The sequence below is a fragment of the Entelurus aequoreus genome, linkage group LG05 (genome assembly GCF_033978785.1).
Source record: "Entelurus aequoreus isolate RoL-2023_Sb linkage group LG05, RoL_Eaeq_v1.1, whole genome shotgun sequence".
NCBI classification, from domain to species: domain Eukaryota; kingdom Metazoa; phylum Chordata; class Actinopteri; order Syngnathiformes; family Syngnathidae; genus Entelurus; species Entelurus aequoreus.
Genome location: NC_084735.1, coordinates 62,041,303 through 62,060,563, shown reverse-complemented (window position 1 = coordinate 62,060,563; position 19,261 = coordinate 62,041,303). Strand labels below are relative to the sequence as shown.

Here is a 19,261-nt window from a genome sequence, read left to right as displayed (position 1 = left end):
GTAATATTTCCTTTTCATTCGTAATTTATATGTATTCAATTTTTATCACCATGTAAAAATATAATTATTCTCTATAAAATGTGATAAAAAAAGTTACTGAAATGAAAGATCAGACTTGAGATGTGTTGTAACTAGGGATGTAACGATAAACAGCATTATGATAAATAGCGGCAAAACTCCCGACAGTTAGTATAACCGTTTTAATTTGAAATTATCGTAAAACTTTGATTGATAATAGGGTTGCGCGATATACACCATATACCAGTGGTTCATGAGTGAGCAAACGTGTCAACACAATGTAGCATTCTCGTTAGCAACTAAAGTTCCTCCACAACCCAAAGCCACTTGTAAGTCACTAATTCTCGACTCTGTGGCGGCACATATACTACTTTTCTTACAAGTATCATCCCTGGATGACGAAAAATGGCTAAACATGCTACACTTACAAACTGTAGGAAGAAATGCTCATAACTCATATTTTGGCTGAGTATTGGCATACAATATATATTAGTGTTTCCTCCAAAAAATTTGTTAGTTAAGGTGGTTTCTCTCCAGGGGGAGGGGGCGACGCCTGGGACAGGCGGACGGACGGGGTGGGTGGGTGTAAGGAACAGTGTAACTCGGCCTGTCGCCATCACGTCTCCACCTCATCGCTGCCACCACAGCCTGGGGGGTGAGGGGGGGCAATAGACTGCAGACTGTGGCGAAGTAGGCCGGCTTCGTCGCGTGAAGAAGCCTACAATTTTTGGTTGTGTTTTCCGCTCCATTTGCTGAATGGCTATATTTATCTCGATATTTTTTCCGTAAAGTAAAAACAAAACACAAAACAGTCCTACTTACCTACAGTACTACTTACCTGAGATACTAAGTATGTCATTATTATGACTTAGTAAATCAATATTTTGACTTAGTAAAATATTAAGTCAAAATAATGACAAATTAATGACTTACTAAGTCAAATTAATAAGCGTTTGAAAAAAAGAGATAAAAGTAGGGCCACATGCTGACATATGCTCAACTCATCATGCTTAATTTATTACAGCATTTGGGAAGTCTGTAGTTGATTTTTATTATGTAAATGTTATATTTTTATCAACATGTGATAGCAGGGACTACATCTCTGACGCCCGGTGTACGAGGGCTGATCCCCGCCCGTGCGGCAGAACACAATATCAAATAAAGTCCCTGGTTTAAGAGGACATTTTAATCAGCAGCAACCTGAAAATAATTTACCTTTGACAACAGTGTTTCTTTAACTCAACATTTTTTAGAAGATCATTGTTCCCTTAAAATGTTAAGCCGGGAACAACAAGCTATCAACTGCAGGATGCTGTGTGGCAGGTGACAATAATGTCACTGCAGCTAAACACAATTTCAGATTGTGTGTACATTTGTTGTGACAGTGCTCTTTGAGCAAAGTACAGTAGTTGCTCAAGGAAACTCATAACGGGTTTATTATTTCTGGCAGCTTTTAAATCAGTGTTCTTTTTCATATTGTTGCAACTGGGAACCTATATATTTACACAAAGTTTGTATTTTGGAAGAAATTTATTCACTATCGGTTTATTATTTCTGGCAGCTTTTCAATCATTTTTTATTTTTTCATACCGTTGTAACTGGGAACATAAATATTAACACAATGTTTGTATTTTTGAAGAAATGTATTCAACATACTTTTTAAGTGCATCCATCTTTCTCACGTTGTTTAGAATCACGTAAATTGCAATTCGCTATGCTGCGGTCATTAACGCGCATCAAACGGACCCAATCGCTGGCAATATTGCTGAGGTATATTTTGTCATTGAGAGCAAAATTTGTGGAAAAACAGGACCGGGAAGACACAGGGAAAGGAGGACCAATTACCGGATTTCCTAGGGCAAAAACGGGAAGGTTGACAGGTTTGCTTCGCACTCTCCTCATACGGTGGAGTTTGTGTCAAGTGAGAGCAGCTCCTACCCCGCCTCATTCTGTGCGTGGAGGAGGCGCGACAAAGCACACAGCGCAGACCGAATGAGCAGGCTTCTGCATCAAAACATTAAGGATTTCATATATCGTAGGGCTAGGCGATATGGCCTTTTATTGATATCTCGATATTTTTAGGCCACGTCACGATACACGATATATGTATCTCGATATTTTGCCTTAGCTTTGAATTAACACTTGATGCATATAATCCAACCAGTATGATATTCTATTTGTCTACATTAAAACATTCTTGTTCATACTGCATTAATATATGCTCATTTTAAACTTTCATGCAGAGGGAAATCACAACTAAGTCAATTTACCAAAACTGTATTTATTAAATAGTTATTATGCAGTGGCACAAACATTCATGTAATTTCCAAAACAGAATGTGCAAGATTGTCAGAGACATTTTAAAACAAGCTATTAGTGCACTTTTGTGCATGATGTCACTAAGATGATATATTAAAACAACACTAAATTAAAGTGCACTTTTTGTACAGAACGCCACTACAATGTTTTAAAGCAAATAAAGTGCACTTTTGTGCATGATGTCACACAAGATATTTCAATAACTGTCAAATAAAAATTAGCTGCATAATAGGAAATCAAATAGTGTATGTCCTTCGCTATGTGGTAGGTTACTGCTTGACGTGATCTCCTTCTGTTGTTGACTATTTTTTTTCATACGGTGTTGATGTGGAAATCGTTGCTTGGGCATTTTGTTGGTGTGGCACCGGCCGGACATGTTGACATGCGGAGTTTCAAGCACTCTTCATTCTCTAGCAGGTGACTTTTCAAAGGATGCTACAAATTAGCAGTAATGCTACTTTCTGTAGCAACGTTTTTGCCGCATACTTGACATATTACGGATGTCTGTTAAACATATTCCCGCTTGAAGCCAAACCACCGCCAGATGATTGACCCTGTGCTGTTTTTCAAGGGAATTAATTCTTCTTCCTTCATTTGTTATCAGATTCGCACCTTCTCTCCCTCGTATTACCACTTGCACCGCACTGCTAGCATCACAGCTAACGTTACCCATGCTGCTACTTCTCTGCTCCGCGAGGGCGTATGACGTTGCACGCGCGACAGTATGTGACGTATGTAAGGAGGTGCGCTTGTTTTATGTCTCTGTGAGAAGGCGAGACAAGAAAGACTGAGAAACACATGTAATGTAATGCCCGCAGCTAAAAGCAACTGCGTGAGAACGTATACTCGAATATCACGATATAGTCATTTTCTATATCGCACAGAGACAAATCCGCGATATATCGAGTGTATTCGATATATCGCCCAGCTCTAATATATCGGTATTACGGTAATGTCTCAAATACATATCACATATCATTCTAAAATATACCGCCCAGTCCTATATACCGTCAATACTACAGGTATTAGATTTTTTTTTTTATTAGCTCTAAATCTTTTGTCATTTTTGTTTATGAACTCGGAAAGTAAGTCCCTGGACATATACGGCTTTCACGGCAAAAACCAAATGATTTAAATCAGAGCAAATAGTAGGAAATAATTTAAATATTTAATTTGAGATTGTTAAATCGCCATCCCGTGTTTTTGTCTGATTATAATTGTGAACAAAAATGTAATCATTCAATGATCTTCAAAATATCAGCATTGGTATTATCAATGCAGCCTCTATCACTACTTGGTATTGGATCGATACCCGAATTCGTAGTATTCCCCATAACTAATGTAAAGTATTGACACGACAGAATAAATTCTGGGTACATTTTAACAGAACTGTATATATAAACACCTTACAACAGAAAGTCAGCAGATATTAACAGTAAATTGAAAGTAGATTAATAATGGTTTTGAGAAAATAATACAAATCGGAAATGAAGTAATATGCTACTGCATACATCAGCAGCTAAATAAAAGTCTTTGTAACACGTTTTGAAATGGTTCTAGTATCATTTACATACCAAATAATATATTGTGATATATACTGTATGTCGTTATTGCAGGAGGCTGCAATATATATTACGATATAGATCTTACGCCATATTGCCCATCCCGAATTGATAACCGCACTTAGATAAACTCACAGACTGGTGGTACTGCCAAAAAAAGTAAGCTAACGTGCTAATAGCTGGCGAGCTAGCCTAAATGAATACATAGGAAATTTAAAGTCTTTCCCCATTTAGATTTGACATACCCCAATCTAAACTTGTATAAACGCATTACTGTCTAAGCAACTAAGCTATTCAATTGAAATCAAATGTAAACACTCAAATATTAATGACTCTTAAGAAGCCAGAATAATATGTATTGTATCCTTTGCCAAGAAGATATATTGTCTATTTTATAATTGTTTATAATCACAAAACGCTTTTTTTCTTTTTGAGGAAGCTAATTTTGGTGGTTTATTGTTTGTCTTTATTGCTGCTATTTTAACTGCTTTTTTAATACATAAACAGGGTTAGTTTAACATTTTTCACCTTTCCTTTTTTTTTTTTAAATGAAAATGTTATCAGTCTATATAAGTGTTATAACAGCTGAATGAGCAGCATGGTTACAGTTAGGGCTGGGCGATATGGCCTTTTATTAATATCCCGATATTTTTAGGCCATGTCACGATACACGATATATATCTCGATATTTTGCCTTAGCCTTGAATTAACACTTATAATCACACCAGTATGATGATTCTGTGTGTCTACATTAAAACATTCTTGTTCATACTGCATTAATATGGTAAATGGTAAATGGGTTATACTTATATAGCGCTTTTCTACCTTCAAGGTACTCAAAGCGCTTTGACACTATTTCCACATTCACCCATTCACACACACATTCACACACTGATGGCGGGAGCTGCCATGCAAGGCCCTAACCACGACCCATCAGGAGCGAGGGTGAAGTGTCTTGCTCAAGGACACAACGGACGTGACGAGGTTGGTAGAAGGTGGGGATTGAACCAGGAACCCTCAGGTTGCTGGCACGGCCACTCTCCCAACTGCGCCACGCCGTCCCCAATATATGTTCATTTTAAACTTTCATTCAGAGAGGGAAATCACAACTAAGTCAATTAACTAAAACTGTATTTATTAAACAGTTATTAAGCAGTGGCACAAACATTCATGTAATTTCAAAACAGAAAGTGCAAGATTGTCAGACATTTTAGAACAAGCTATTAGTGCACTTTTGTGCATGATGTCACTAAGATGACATATCAAAACAACACTAAATTAAAGTGCACTTTTTGTACAGAACGCCACTACAATAGTTTAAAACAAATAAAGTGCACTTTTGTGCAAGATGTCACACAAGATATTTAAATAACTGTCAAATAAAAATTAGCTGCATAATAGGAAATCAAATAGTGTATTTGGTTCGCTATGTGGTAGGTTACTGCGGACGTTATCTCCTCCTGTTGTGGACTAGTTTTTTCATACAGTGTTGATGTGGAAATGGTGGCGAACGGAGATGTTGACATGCGGAGTTTCAAGCACTCTTCATTCTATAGCGGGTGACTTTTTAAATGATGCTACACATTAGCAGTGCTGCTACTTTTTGTATCAACGCTTTTGCTGCACACTTGACATATTACGGTTGTCTGTTCGACATCTTGCCGCTTGAAGCCAAAACACCCCCAGACGATGGACCCTGAGCTGCTTTTCTTGGGAATTAATTCTTCCTTCATTTGTTACCAGATTCGCACCTTCTTTCTCTTGTATTACCGCTCGCACCACTCCTCTGGCATCACAGCTAACGTTACCCATGCCGCTACCTCTCTGTCACGCGTGACAGTATGTGACGTATGTAAGAAGGTGCGCTTGTTTTATGTCTCTGTGAGAAGGAGAGACAATAAAGAGAGAGAGAGAAGAGCCTGTAGTGTAATGCCTGCAGCTAAAAGCAACTGCGTGAGAACGTATACTCGAATATCACAATTTAGTAATTTTCTATATCGCACAGGGACAAACCCGCGATATATCGAGTATATTCGATATATCGAGTATAATCGATACATCGCCCAGCCCTAGTTACAGTATGAATACATATTTATGAATGAATTAGTCATCATTGTTGTTTGTAAGCAAATGCGTACAATAACAAGCTGCATTTAAACGTTGATGGAAAAATTAGAGCCAATAAATATGTGTACGCTTTACAATCCCACTAGTCGACTACCGGTAGTTAAGATAGTCAATGACTAGTCGACTATCAAAGTAGTCGTTAGTTGCAGCCCTAATTTGCACAAAGTATTGGTATATCTGATACCAGCCTAAATTTTAGTCTGAATTGGATCAATAAGAAAATCAGCAGTATCGCACATCACTAATCGTTGCATGCCTAATCATAACTATCATTACTGGCTGGAAGAGATTACGTATCTTAGACATGACATCACCAAACAACAAAGTCACAGATTCTTGACGATGGTGTACCATCATAAGTGCTAAAACTATCTATCATGTCAATATTGTGTCAAGTGGCAGCACATCATATCAACATCTAAAGTAGATCAACTTTTTTCCAGGCGTAACCAATGTTCAAACAATATCGCTAATTTGAAGGCACGTTTTTATGGCCACAATCTAAGACTCCAGGGAGGATGATTTTACATGGTGCCAATAAAAGCCCCAAAAGTAAATAAGGACTGTGCCCTGCAATTGAGGCGTTATCTTTACAGGACAACATTGCTGACGACACCATAAAAACATTGCAGAGAGCCTCCACTGAACAATACAACATGTAATGGTTGACATCAAAACAATTTATTTTGCAAAGATTGCATCCTTTCCTGCACAAGCAAACGAGTAACTTTTTGACTGTACAAGTCAAAACTATATTTGCAAGGCGGAATCTTTTTTTTATGCATTGCATGGAAACTATGCTACCAGTTCAGCCGGTTTTGACTTTGACTCATTATTAGTTATGGAACTTATAAATTTCGAGATGACCATGTGATGGAAACAGAAAACAAATTATGGCCTTGCAGTACATTTGAGTGTGTAGAGCCCAAAACATTTATGTTAAAAGAGTGACATTTATCACTATGGCATGTTTGAAAATGCATAATTAAACAGACGATTGTTTTGAGTTGAGATGGACCCGTGACACCATAAAATGCGGGTTTTGACGACGACCCTGGCGTTACCCTCACAATAATCGACGCTAAAAATGCCACCTTAATTCAACTGGTGACGGTATAAGGATGACGTTCATATGTGAACAAGACATGTTCGTCTAAAAAATATATAAACAAAATGTGTCGACATTATTGCAGGTTAGCAACTGTTAGCCTGCTTAGCTGCTTAAAGCAAACGGCTAGCAGCAATGAGCTAGCGCCCAACTTTAACCGTCCGACCGAGTTGCTGTTGACCTCTTTCAAGTGGTTTTACGGTTAGGTATTTCAATGTTATTTATTTTACATCAAATCGTGAGCTTTGTGTAACTTCGTGCAAAATAATATTTTTTCGAGCAAGAGTTCAAAAGAGGGAGATTTTTATAACCTAATCTTCAAAACTGCTAGCTTCGCCGTCGCCTCAAAGAGACAGGAAGTTGCAGCGTTGGTTGATACTAATTTATATATATATATATATATATATATATATATATATATATATATATATATATATATATATATATATATATATATATATATATATATATATATATACACACACAAACAAACACACATATATATATATATAGGAAGGAAACCGTTAAACCGTTAAGCAGTCGGACTTAACTTACCGTTCAGTTTCTTGAGGGGATTGTTTAGGTCGGGCGTCTGTCCGCCGTCTCCATGTGAGAATACACCACGGTTGTCAAAAAGAAAATGTAGCAGCAACAACTTGTCATGGAAAACCAGGGTACGTCCCTTGGGTGAGTCAAGTTACGGAAAGTAAGGTGCACATCCGGTTGGAAAATATTGCCTTTCACAATAAAAAGCACAATGATTACGTGTTATAAAGAGCAAGAATGAACCATTTAGACTAAATGCATGTTCAATCGTTATTAAGCTTATAGACAGTTTCCACATCAAACTTAAACTTGCATACGTAAGTTTCAAAGTTATTTTTCTACTTGCTTAACATTTTGACAGTTCTAGTTGAAAGCTAAAGTAAGCCTGCGGGCCATTGGGGGCGCAACAATTGTTTATTGCCCTGCGACTTTATTCAAAGAATACAATTATATATTTTCACATGAAACAAAGTTTTGGCACCACCCTAAAAAATAAAGGTAACAAGACAAAGTTAGCATAGCACGCATATGTTGACCTGCAATGTTACACACACACACACACACACACACACACACACACACACACACACACACACACACACACACACACACACACACACACACACGCACACACACACACACACACACACACACACACACACACACACACACACACACACACACACACACACGCACGCACGCACACACGCACACACACACACACACACATACACACACACACACACACACACACACACACACACACACACACACACACACACACACACACACACACACACACACACACCCTTTCAAAAAAAAAATTATATTGTGGAAAAGTGTATTTATTTCCATAATTCCATTCAAAATGTTAAACTTCAATGGATTATAGATTCAAGGCCCGCAACTTAAACAATTTCAAGTATTTAGTTGTTTATATGTTTAATTTGGTCCTCAAACTCAAAAAACCCACAAAAACAACGGTGAAGAAATCACCATTTCATTCTCAGTTTTTGTAGAAAAAAACTAATTAGGATCACATCAAATCAATCAAAATATGGTCTGAATGTGGTGGTTTTTGAAACGGTCACTCCCACCTCATCCCACTCTTTCTGGATCTCTGCCAGATTCATGAATCTTTGTTTGATAAACCGCAGAAGCCCAAGGTCAGATCTTCTGCTGGATTTGATTGATTGATTGAAATAGGTGATTGGTGCATCTTTTCCTGCCACATTTCACTAGACTTTTCAAGTGATCCCAGGCTCAGGATCTTTCTGTGTGGAGTTTGCATGTTCTCACGTGACTGCGTGAGTTCCCTCCGGGTACTACGGCTTTCTCCTACCTCCAAAGACATGCACCTGGGGATAGGCTGTTTGGCAACACTAAATTGGCCCAAGTGTGTAAATGTGAGTGTGAATGTTGTCTGTGTATCTGTGTTGGCCCTGGGATGAGGTGGCGGCTTGTCCAGGTTGTACCCTGCCTTCTGCCCGAATGCAGCTGAGATAGTCTCCAGCGCCCCTCGCAATCCCGAAAGGGACAAGCGGTAGAAAATGGATGTATGGATGAGGCTTAGACACAGCACTCTGTGAACAGCCAGCCTCCTGAGCTATGAACTTTTGTGGCTTACCCATTATGGAGGGTATCAATGGTGGTCTTCTGGCCAGTTGTCAAGTCTGCAGTCTTCCCAATATTGATCCTAACTGAGACAACTGAAGCAATTTAATGACACCTGGGAAAACCTGTGCAGGTGCTTTGAGATTAGCAGATGAGAAGTGTGTGACACTAGTTTAAAACATCCATACCCTGTAAGAGAAGCAATTTAATGACACCTGGGAAAACCGGTGCAGGTGCTTTGAGTTTAGTAGATTAGTTATTTTTCTTCTTTTTTGGTGTAATGGCGGTCGGCAAGCAACCTTGTGGTGTGCATTACCGCCACCTTCTGAAATGGAGTGTGGACCAAGATGGAACCCTACTCTATATTCTTTTGTTTAACCTAGTCTTTTTTTTTTTAATGTATATAATGCTCTGTATCCTACATGTTCTGAGTGCAATCCTAAAATATCTTCCACTACTTCTTTCGGTAACTTATTTCTCAGTATTTCCCTTTCTCTATTGTATTTCCTACATTGAATTAAAACATGTCCTACACTTTCTATCTTATGGCAACAGTCACACAGCCCTGTTTATGTTTCCCTATCAATTTCAATGGACTATTTAGATATGTATGTCCTAATCTCATTCTAGTAATAATGTCTTCTTTCTTCCTATTTCTATTGCCTCCTCTTAGTCATCTGGACTTAGTAAAACTCCCTACCTTTTGTTTCCTTATTCCAATTGTCTTGCCACTTATTGTGTTCTATCTTAACTATTCTTCACTTCTTCTTTACTGTGGTTAATCTCCATGTTTACTTCTGTTTAGTGGTTGCTTGCCTTTGCGTACCCATCTGCTAATCATTCCCAATTCTACATGAGCAGGTACCCAGAAAAATTTTACCACACTTCCCGCTATATTCTGTAGATTGCCCTAAATAATATACAAATCTTCGTCTTGTTTATGCTGTATGATTTTATGCCTAACTATATGACAATCTGCTTGTTCGTGATGCGACTGCTTTTCTTGCTTTATTTTCCTCTATCCAATTAACTGACATATAAATTGCGACCAATTACCCCGTAAAAACTGATAAATTATCGCTGATTATTTTATTCAATACTATGTTTCCTTGTGAGATAACTGCTGCAGCTCCTACTTTATTAATTATAGTTTTTGATGCATCTGTATATATTATGACATTGTCTAAAAATGTTTCCTCAATCCATTGTTCTATCTGGTAATTATTTAAATGTATATTCTTTAATAATTGCATATCTACATCTGGGATATCGTACATCCACTGTGGTATTGCAGGGATTGTAACTGTAGGGATAACTTTAATATTGTCAATTGGAACTTTTTCCACATATGTCTCCTATTATGCACCTGAAACTATTCATCTTTTTCTTCTTTTTCTTGGCAGTTTAGTAGCACTTGGTGAGTTGGATGTCCTTGCTTGGACCCTTTTAAGTTTGCCCAATAAACTGCCGACAGTTGATCTCTTCTCATGTCTAAAGGTTTTTCAATCATTTCTACTTGTAATGCTGCCGCTTGTGTTGATTTTGTAGCTCCACCTAAATGCCTATGACTGGATCCTGTCTATTTTCCCAAGTAATGTTTTTGAAGAAGATTGATAAATGATGCATCCACAATCAATAACAAATCGAATAAAGTGATATATATTGCTTTCAATGCCTGTCTATCAGGCCCCCAGTCTTTACCCCTCAAAGCCCTCATTATATTTAACACCTTTTTACTTTTCTCCACCATTTTACTGATGTGAATTGACCAGTTAATATATTTATCGGACCATATACCTAAATATTTAAATACTTGTATCTCGTCTATATTTTCTCCATAAAGTTTCATTTGGAGCTTGTTTTGAACCTTCCTCTTTGTAAAATTAATGACTTTAGTTTTCCCAACAGAGTATCTTAAACCCCAAGCTGTTCCCCATTCTTGAACATTATTCACCGCTTTTTGAATCTTCTTTTCTACATGATTTGTATTTCTACCTCTCTTCCACATCATTCCATCATCAGCAAACAGTGCCACCTCCACTAACCCTTCCACTTCACTAATCACTTCATTTATCATTATCGAAAATAGTACTGGACTTATTATGCTCCCTTGCGAGGTCCCATTTTCCATTTAATATATTCTACTATATTCATTATCTATTTTTACTAAAATTGTTCTACTTGTTAAGAAGTTTTTTATCCATCTGTATATTTTTCCTGTAATCCCAATTGTATTTAATTTTTATCAGCAACCCCTGTTTCCACAACATATCATAAACTTTCTCTATGTCATAAAATACTGCAATTATACTTTATTTATTTAGTTGTCCTTTTCTAATTTCCTCTTCCAGCTGCACTGCTGGGTGTTTGTGTTTCTTGCTTTCCGAAATCCACTTTGGTAGTTTTTTATTACTTTTTTTGACTCTAACTAATATATTAGTCTTTCATTATTCATTTTTTCCATAACTTTGGCCAAATTTGAAGTCAATGCTATCAGCCTATAAAGGCCTACTGAAACCCACTACTACCGACCACGCAGTCTGATAGTTTATATATCAATGAGGAAATCTTAACATTGCAACACATGTCAATACGGCCGGGTTAACTTATAAAGTGCAATTTTAAATTTCCCGGGGAACTTCCGGTTGAAAACGTCTATGTATGATGACGTTTGTGCGTGACGTCAATGGTTGAAACGGAAGTATTCGGACACATTGTATCACAATACAAAAAGCTCTGTTTTCATCGCAACATTCCACAGTATTCTGGACATCTGTGTTGGTGAATCTTTTGCAATTTGTTTAATGAACAATGGAGACTGCAAAGAAGAAAGCTGGCTGCAGCAACACAACCAGGAGGACTTTGACTTGGATAGTAGACGCGCTATCCGACGCTAGCCGCCGACCGCATCGATGATCGGGTGAAGTCCTTCGTCGCGCCGTCGATCGCTGGAACGCAGGTGAGCACGGTGTTGATGAGCAGATGAGGGCTGGCGTAGGTGGAGCGCTAATGTTTTTATCATAGCTCTAGCTTCAATGGCGTCGTTAGCAACAGCATTGCTAGGCTTCGACAGGCGGCACAGCATTAACCGTGTAGTTACAGGTCCAGTGTTTGGTTCGGTGTCTCCTGATAGTAGTATTGTTGATCTTCTGTCTATCCTTCCAGTCAGGGGCTTATTTCTTTTGTTTCCATCTGCATTTAAGCACGATGCTATCACGTTAGCTCTGTAGCTAAAGTGCTTCACCGATGTATTGTCGTGGAGATAAAAGTCACTGTGAATGTCCATTTCGCGTTCTTGACTCTCATTTTCAAGAGGATATAGTATCCGAGGTGGTTTAAAATACAAATCCGTGATCACAATAGAAAAAGGAGAAAGTGTGGAATCCAATGAGCCCTTTTACCTAAGTTACGGTCAGAGCGAAAAAAGATACGTCCTGCACTGCACTCTAGTCCTTCACTCTCACGTTCCTCATCCACGAATCTTTCATCCTCGCTCAAATTAATGGGGTAATCGTCGCTTTCTTGGTGCGAATTGCTCTCGCTGCGAATTGCTCTCGCTGCGAATCGCTCTCGCTGCGAATCGCTCTCGCTGCGAATCGCTCTCGCTGCGAATCGCTCTCGCTGCTGGTGTAAACAATGGGGAAATGTGAGGAGCCCTTCAACCTGCGACATCACGCTACTTCCGGTACAGGCAAGGCTTTTTTTATCAGCGACCAAAAGTTGCGAACTTTATCGTCGATGTTCTCTACTAAATCCTTTCAGCAAAAATATGGCAATATCGCGAAATTATCAAGTATGACACATAGAATGGATCTGCTATCCCCGTTTGAATAAAAAAAAATTAATTTCAGTAGGCCTATAATTACCAGCCTCTTCCGTGTCTTTTCCTGGTTTGCATATTGGAATTATTACAGCTTCTTTCCACTCAGCTGGTAATGTTCCTTCTTCGTATATCCTATTATATAATATCAAAACCACTTCTTTGCCAATGTTACCTATGTTTTTGATAATCTGGTAGCTCAATAATGTGACACAGGAGGAAATAATTAAAATCGTGAAAAAATGCAAATCTAAGACTTCAACTGATTGTAATGAAATTGATATGGAAACGAAAAAAAAGGTTATAAAAGAGATCTCAGGACCATTAACGTATATTAGCAACCTACCATTTCAAACAGGTAAATTCCCAAACAAAATGAAAATAGCTAAAGTTGCACCAATTTTTAAGACTGGAGACAAACACCAATTTACAAATTATAGACCTATTTCTTTACTTCCACTATTTTCTAATATCATTGAAAAACTGTTCAAAAACAGATTAGAGTTTCACCAACAAAAATAGAATACGCGCTGGGAACCAATATGGATACAGAGCTAATGTTTCACTTCGATGGCTTTAATTGAAATTACAGAAGAAATCACCAGAGAGTAAAAAATGTGCGGCAGCAGTGTTGATGGATCTAACTAAAGCATTTGACACAATTAATCACAATATTTGAATAAAAAAACTAGAACGATATGGCATCAGAGGGTTGGTCTTAAACTGGATTAGAAGTTATTTAACGAACAGGAAACAATACGTGAAGCTAGGCGAACACGTCTACAACACTAAATATATCCTGTGGTGTACCTCAGGGATCAATAATAGGACCAAAATTGTTCAATCTCTATATAAATGACATTTGTAAAGTTACAAAAGATTTAAAGTTAGTATTATTTGCGGATGATACAACAGCGTTTTGTTCAGGGGAGAACACACAGAAGCTAATACAAATAATAACAGAAGAAATTAACAAATTAAAAGGATGATTTGACAAAAACAGACTATCTTTGAATCTCAGTAAATCTAAAATAATGCTATTTGGTAACAGTAGAAGAGAAAGTCAAACACAAATACAAATAATGGAATAGAAATTGAAAGAGTAAATGAAATCAAATTTCTAGGTATAATCATTGATGAGAAATTGAACTGGAAATCTCATGTAAAAAATATTAAAGTTAAAAGTTAAAGTACCAATGATTGTCACACACACACCCCGGGTGTGATAAAATTTGCCCTCTGCATTTGACCCATCCCCTTGTTCACACCCTGGGAGACGAGGGGAGCAGTGAGCAGCAGGCGTGGCCGCGCCCAGGAATCATTTTTTGTGATTTAACCCCCAATTCCAATCCTTGATGCTGAGTGCCAAGCAGGGAGGTAATGACTCCCATTTTAATAGTCTTTGGTATGACTCAGCCGGGGATTTAACTCAGACATACCGATCTCAGGGCGGACACTATAACCACAAGGCCACTGAGCAGGTATACAACATAAATATACGACATAAAGTAGCAAGAAACACGTCAATAATGACTAAAGCAAAACATGTTCTAGACCAAAAATCACTCCATATTCTACTGCTCGCTACTGTTACCATATCTGAGTTATTGTGTAGAAATATGGGGAAATAGCTACAAAAGTACACTTCATTCATTAACGGTGTTACAAAAAAGATCAATTAGAATAATACATAATGTTGGATATAGAGAACATACAAACCCTTTATCCATTGAATCAAAAATACTGAAATTCCACAACAGTGAATTTGCAAACAGCTAAAATTATACACAAAGCAAACTGTAATCTGCTACCCAAGAATATTCAACAATTCTTCTCAACAAAAGAGGAGAAATATAATCTTAGAGAACATTTTAATTTAAAACATTTGTACGCACGTACAATACTTAAGACCTTCAGTATATCAGTATGTGGAATTAAATTATGGAATGGATTAAGCAAAGAAATCAAAAAACGTACTAATATGATCCACTTCAAGAAACTCTTCAAACTTAAAAGAGTTTACAAAGTACAAAGAAGAAGAACGATGATAAACATTCTGAATTTATTTCATCCATCCATTCATTTTAAAGATAATCTTACCCATCTCACCATAGGAAGTGAACAAAAGTTTTAGCAACTGCTATGTAAAGGAAAAGGGGTAGGATTAAATAAGCTCTGCTTCGCCCCACTCCTTTTCGAACATGTTGAATAGAGAAACTGGGAATTGTGATGTATCATATTGTATGCATGCATGTTCGAAATAAACTCAAACTCAACTCAAATCAACTCACCGGCTCTTTTCCTGGGGGCGTATTTTTAACCTGTTTCATTATTCGAACCATTTTATTCAAATAAAATGTCATATCTATAGCCGGTAGTGAGAGTGTAGAAACTTAAGTTCTGTAAATCACTGTAGCAATTACATATAGACTTCACTGCCATCAGACCAACCTAGTAGACACTCAGTTTAAAACATTCATACCGTGTAATATTGGGCCGTTTCTTCACAGTATTCTACTTTATTGAAATTCTGTTTTTGTGAAACAAATAAACAACAAAATACTTGAAATTCTTTAAATTGTGGGCCCTGCTTCTATAATCTATGGAAGTTTAATGTTTTGAATGGAATTATGGAAATACACTTTTCCACTACTTCTTAATGAATTTTCAAATATAGCTTTACAGAAAATAACTTAAAACAAAAATAAAATAATTCTAATTGTAGTTATTTATGTTAATTCCTGGGCAAAAAAAGCATGTTATGACATCAGATTTGTTTACTTTGTTTTGGTTATTATTTATTTAAAAATACTATTTTGTTGTTACTGTTTATTTGCCAGGCACATAAGCATACATGTTTTAGCTTTAAATATGTTGTTGATAGATTTGATATGTTTTCTTGTTTTTATGACAAGCATTTATACATTGCATCGATATAAGCGTCGATCTAAACCTTGCATCCTAGTTTATGATTTCTGTATGCGACCCTCAGTGGAACATATTTGGACACCCCTCTAGATTTGTTTTATCATTTATCAATACATATTGCAATTGTTTAGTGCGCAATATGTATTATTTATTAGTCACTTTTAGTTTTTTATTACGGTTTTTTTGTTACTGCATGTAAAAATCTGCACTGCAACCACATATATTTCCCATTGTGGGTTATTTTAGCACATTTGAAAACAATTTATTTCTTAATTTCCCTCAGCCTGCTGCACCTTTGCATCCCCTTTGGTCTTTTAACCCGTGGCCAGATACTTATTTCCGAACTCAAGATTAGGTATATCATTTTAGAATGTAAAGTATATCACTCATGAATACTGGACAGAAGGGACGTATATAGAGTATGTTTAAGTGTGTATTAGAGGGCAGCACAGTGGACAGGGGTTAGTGCATGTGCCTCACAATACGAAGGTCCTGAGTAGTCCTGAGTTCAATCCCGGGCTCGGGATCTTTCTGTGTGGAGTTTTGCATGTTCTCCCCGTGACTGCGTGGGTTCCTTCCGGGTACTCCGGCTTCCTCCCACCTCCAAAAACATGCACCAGCTGGGGATAGGTTGATTGGCAACACTAAATTGGCCCTAGTGTGTGAATGTGAGTGTGAATGTTGTCTGTCTATCTGTGTTGGCCCTGCGATGAGGTGGCGACTTGTACAGGGTGTACCCCGCTTTCTGCCCGAATAGGCTCCAGCACCCCCGCGACCCCGAACGGGACAAGCGGTAGAAAATAGATGGATGTTTGGAGCAGACCCAAAAACATTTATTTCTATACTTTCCATACTTTATTATAGTCATATGTCAACACATAAACAATAAGGTACTGCATTTTGGTTTGACCCCTTGTTCACCCGTAATATGTCTCATACGAATCAGATTATTGAGTGTACTCAGTCTTCTCACAGTTTTATATCCTGAAAAATTAACGGATTTGCAAGAAGGCATGAAGACACAAGGAAAAGCGTTGTGTTATTAAAAATCAAAATTTCAGTTGTATTTTTTACATATATGTTTTTTAAATTAAATTTGAATTCCAGAATGTGCTGCGGGCTATTCAGAACCGTAACAGGCTGCAAATGGTTACCACTGTTTATTGGTGACGTTGTGTGACGTCACCAATAAACAATGGTAACCATTTACAGCCTGTCATCGTTATTGGTACGACAAACACGAGCATATTAAAGATACTAACAAATACTTACATCAATGCTTTAAACATTAAGGATTAAAGCTTTTTCACCCATTTAAAAATGTGGCGCAAAATCCATATCGTTATGCGACATCTTCGTTCATTGAAGATCTTTGGTGCCATTGACAGCGTGTGGACGACCACTTTGGCGCACGCGCACATCCTCAGATGTCAACTAACAAGATAGGCTTTACACACAGGGAAGTCCTAATTCCTTTACAAGTTAGGTTTTTTAACAGCGAAAAGTTATGAGGTAGATAGGTGGTTTAGCGGACAACTACACTAAGATTTGGTTCCCCAAGCTGGCATTGCCTCGGTGAAAATGGACCAGGAGTTTGAGGACATTGAGTCCGGGGGCCGGTGGCAGAAACTGTACATGGTAAGTCTTGTTAGCTAGCTCGCGTCGTTAGCACGAAGCGAACCGACAATAGTCGCAGATTTATTTACGTAAAGCTATATATGTTTAGCTATTATTGTTTGTATCACATGTTGTAGATAATTTTTATATTAATACATTTTGATTCTTAACTTCGTTTTTTATTTGCATATTGTGACGCATGCTCGTGTCCATATGTCGTGTTCAGTACATCCTAGCGCGATGATGACCCAAAACATGTGACAAAAAATTACACAACCAAATCAACACTTTCAGCAAGCTTGTTTACTTAATGCTGTGTTTATTTTACTGACCACTTTTAAATGACCAGGGACATTTAACACTACTACCACATAACCCATTACTAGTTATTATTTAATGTACTTTGTGTTTTCTTTAGGAAATCAGGAATCAGTCCCACGAGTGCGCCTACAAGGTGGCAAAGTATCCAGAAAATCGCATACGCAACCGATACAGAGACGTCAGTCCATGTAGGTACTCACTGAAATGCCGAAATTAAAATCATTAAACCAACAAGCGTGATTCTCGATGTCTCCTTGCTTCCTTGCAGTTGATCACAGTCGAGTCAAGCTGAAGAACGCTGACAACGACTATATCAACGCCAGCCTGGTTGTCATGGAAGACGCTCAGAGACGTTATGTACTGACTCAGGTAAGTAGTGACCATAATAAAAAAAACAGCATGTCAGATTGGGAGAGGCATAAGGACGCTACCATGTTGGACACCATTGGTAGAAATAAAAAATAAAAAATCTCCAAACAGGCTAAAACATAGCCAACATAGCTTAAGGAATTGAAACCATTTATCTTATTTGTTGAGCATCAGAGCATAAAACGTAGAAGGGTCTGCATGCTCCAGCAACATTTGTAGTATACTTTAGTAACAACACAGTGTTATTGTTGTCCTCAGGGTCCCCTCAGGAATACATGTGGTCACTTCTGGCTCATGATCTGGGAGCAAAAGACCAAAGCGATCATCATGCTCAACAGGGTCATCGAGAAAGGCTCGGTAAGCACAGTGTCAACAACTAGACACTGAACTATACCGCTCGTTGTCCCATGCACACATAAAACACATTGTTAAAGGTCTCATATTATTCCGTTTTTTTGCTGGAATTTAATATGTTTAAAAGTGTGTTCCCCTGCTGGGAACCTTGACGTGTATGTGTGTGTATCTTTAATGCTAATGTGCTGTGTTTGTCCGCCACTCCTATGTCTTACAAGAGTGTCTCCAAAAAGCTCAACGTGTACTTTTAATTATTTTTGTATGTAAACAAAAACCATTTGAATAATATACATCCCTTAAACCAGGTTGTCCAAAGTGCGACCCGGAGGCCCATTGCAGACCGCAACTAATTATAAAAATAAATAAAAAATATTACTAAAAAACAAACATTGGAATAAAAGAGCAAACGGGTGTAATGTAATGAGAAAATGTTGCACACTAATTATGATAACACAACACTGCCATGTAGGCAGTTTTTTTTGTCATTTCTCAAAAAATAATAAAAACTTGTAGATAGGTCTGAAATTGCTCAAGAGGCCTTTTTGATTCCCGACAAAA

At 37.7% G+C, this 19,261-nt stretch overlaps 2 protein-coding genes across 7 annotated transcripts in view; one reads left to right on the top strand and one right to left on the bottom strand.

Annotated features, from left to right (window-relative positions):
* The window catches only part of LOC133650836 (E3 ubiquitin-protein ligase RNF19A-like), a 36,128-nt gene extending 26,664 nt beyond the window's left edge, over positions 1 to 9,464 (bottom strand). For 2 of the 5 annotated variants that reach the window (XM_062048518.1, XM_062048517.1), the window contains exons 1-2: positions 9,308 to 9,464; positions 7,690 to 7,871 (exon numbers count right to left, since the gene is read on the bottom strand). The gene's annotated coding sequence lies outside the window, so the exon portion shown is untranslated. The remainder of the gene's footprint in view (positions 1 to 7,689; positions 7,872 to 9,307) is intronic. The other 3 variants (XM_062048521.1, XM_062048520.1, XM_062048522.1) reach the window with 2 other exon arrangements.
* Positions 7,803 to 19,261, top strand: part of ptpn2b (protein tyrosine phosphatase non-receptor type 2b) — an 18,114-nt gene continuing 6,655 nt past the window's right edge. Inside the window, exons 1-4 of one of the 2 annotated variants that reach the window (XM_062048525.1) lie at positions 7,803 to 7,821; positions 18,078 to 18,168; positions 18,249 to 18,349; positions 18,608 to 18,706. In XM_062048525.1, the coding sequence (XP_061904509.1) occupies positions 18,314 to 18,349; positions 18,608 to 18,706 (135 nt within the window). In that variant the 5' untranslated portion in view covers positions 7,803 to 7,821; positions 18,078 to 18,168; positions 18,249 to 18,313. Of the gene's footprint in view, positions 7,822 to 17,245; positions 17,681 to 18,077; positions 18,169 to 18,248; positions 18,350 to 18,607; positions 18,707 to 19,261 lie in introns of those variants that run through there. The other variant, XM_062048524.1, reaches the window with a different exon arrangement.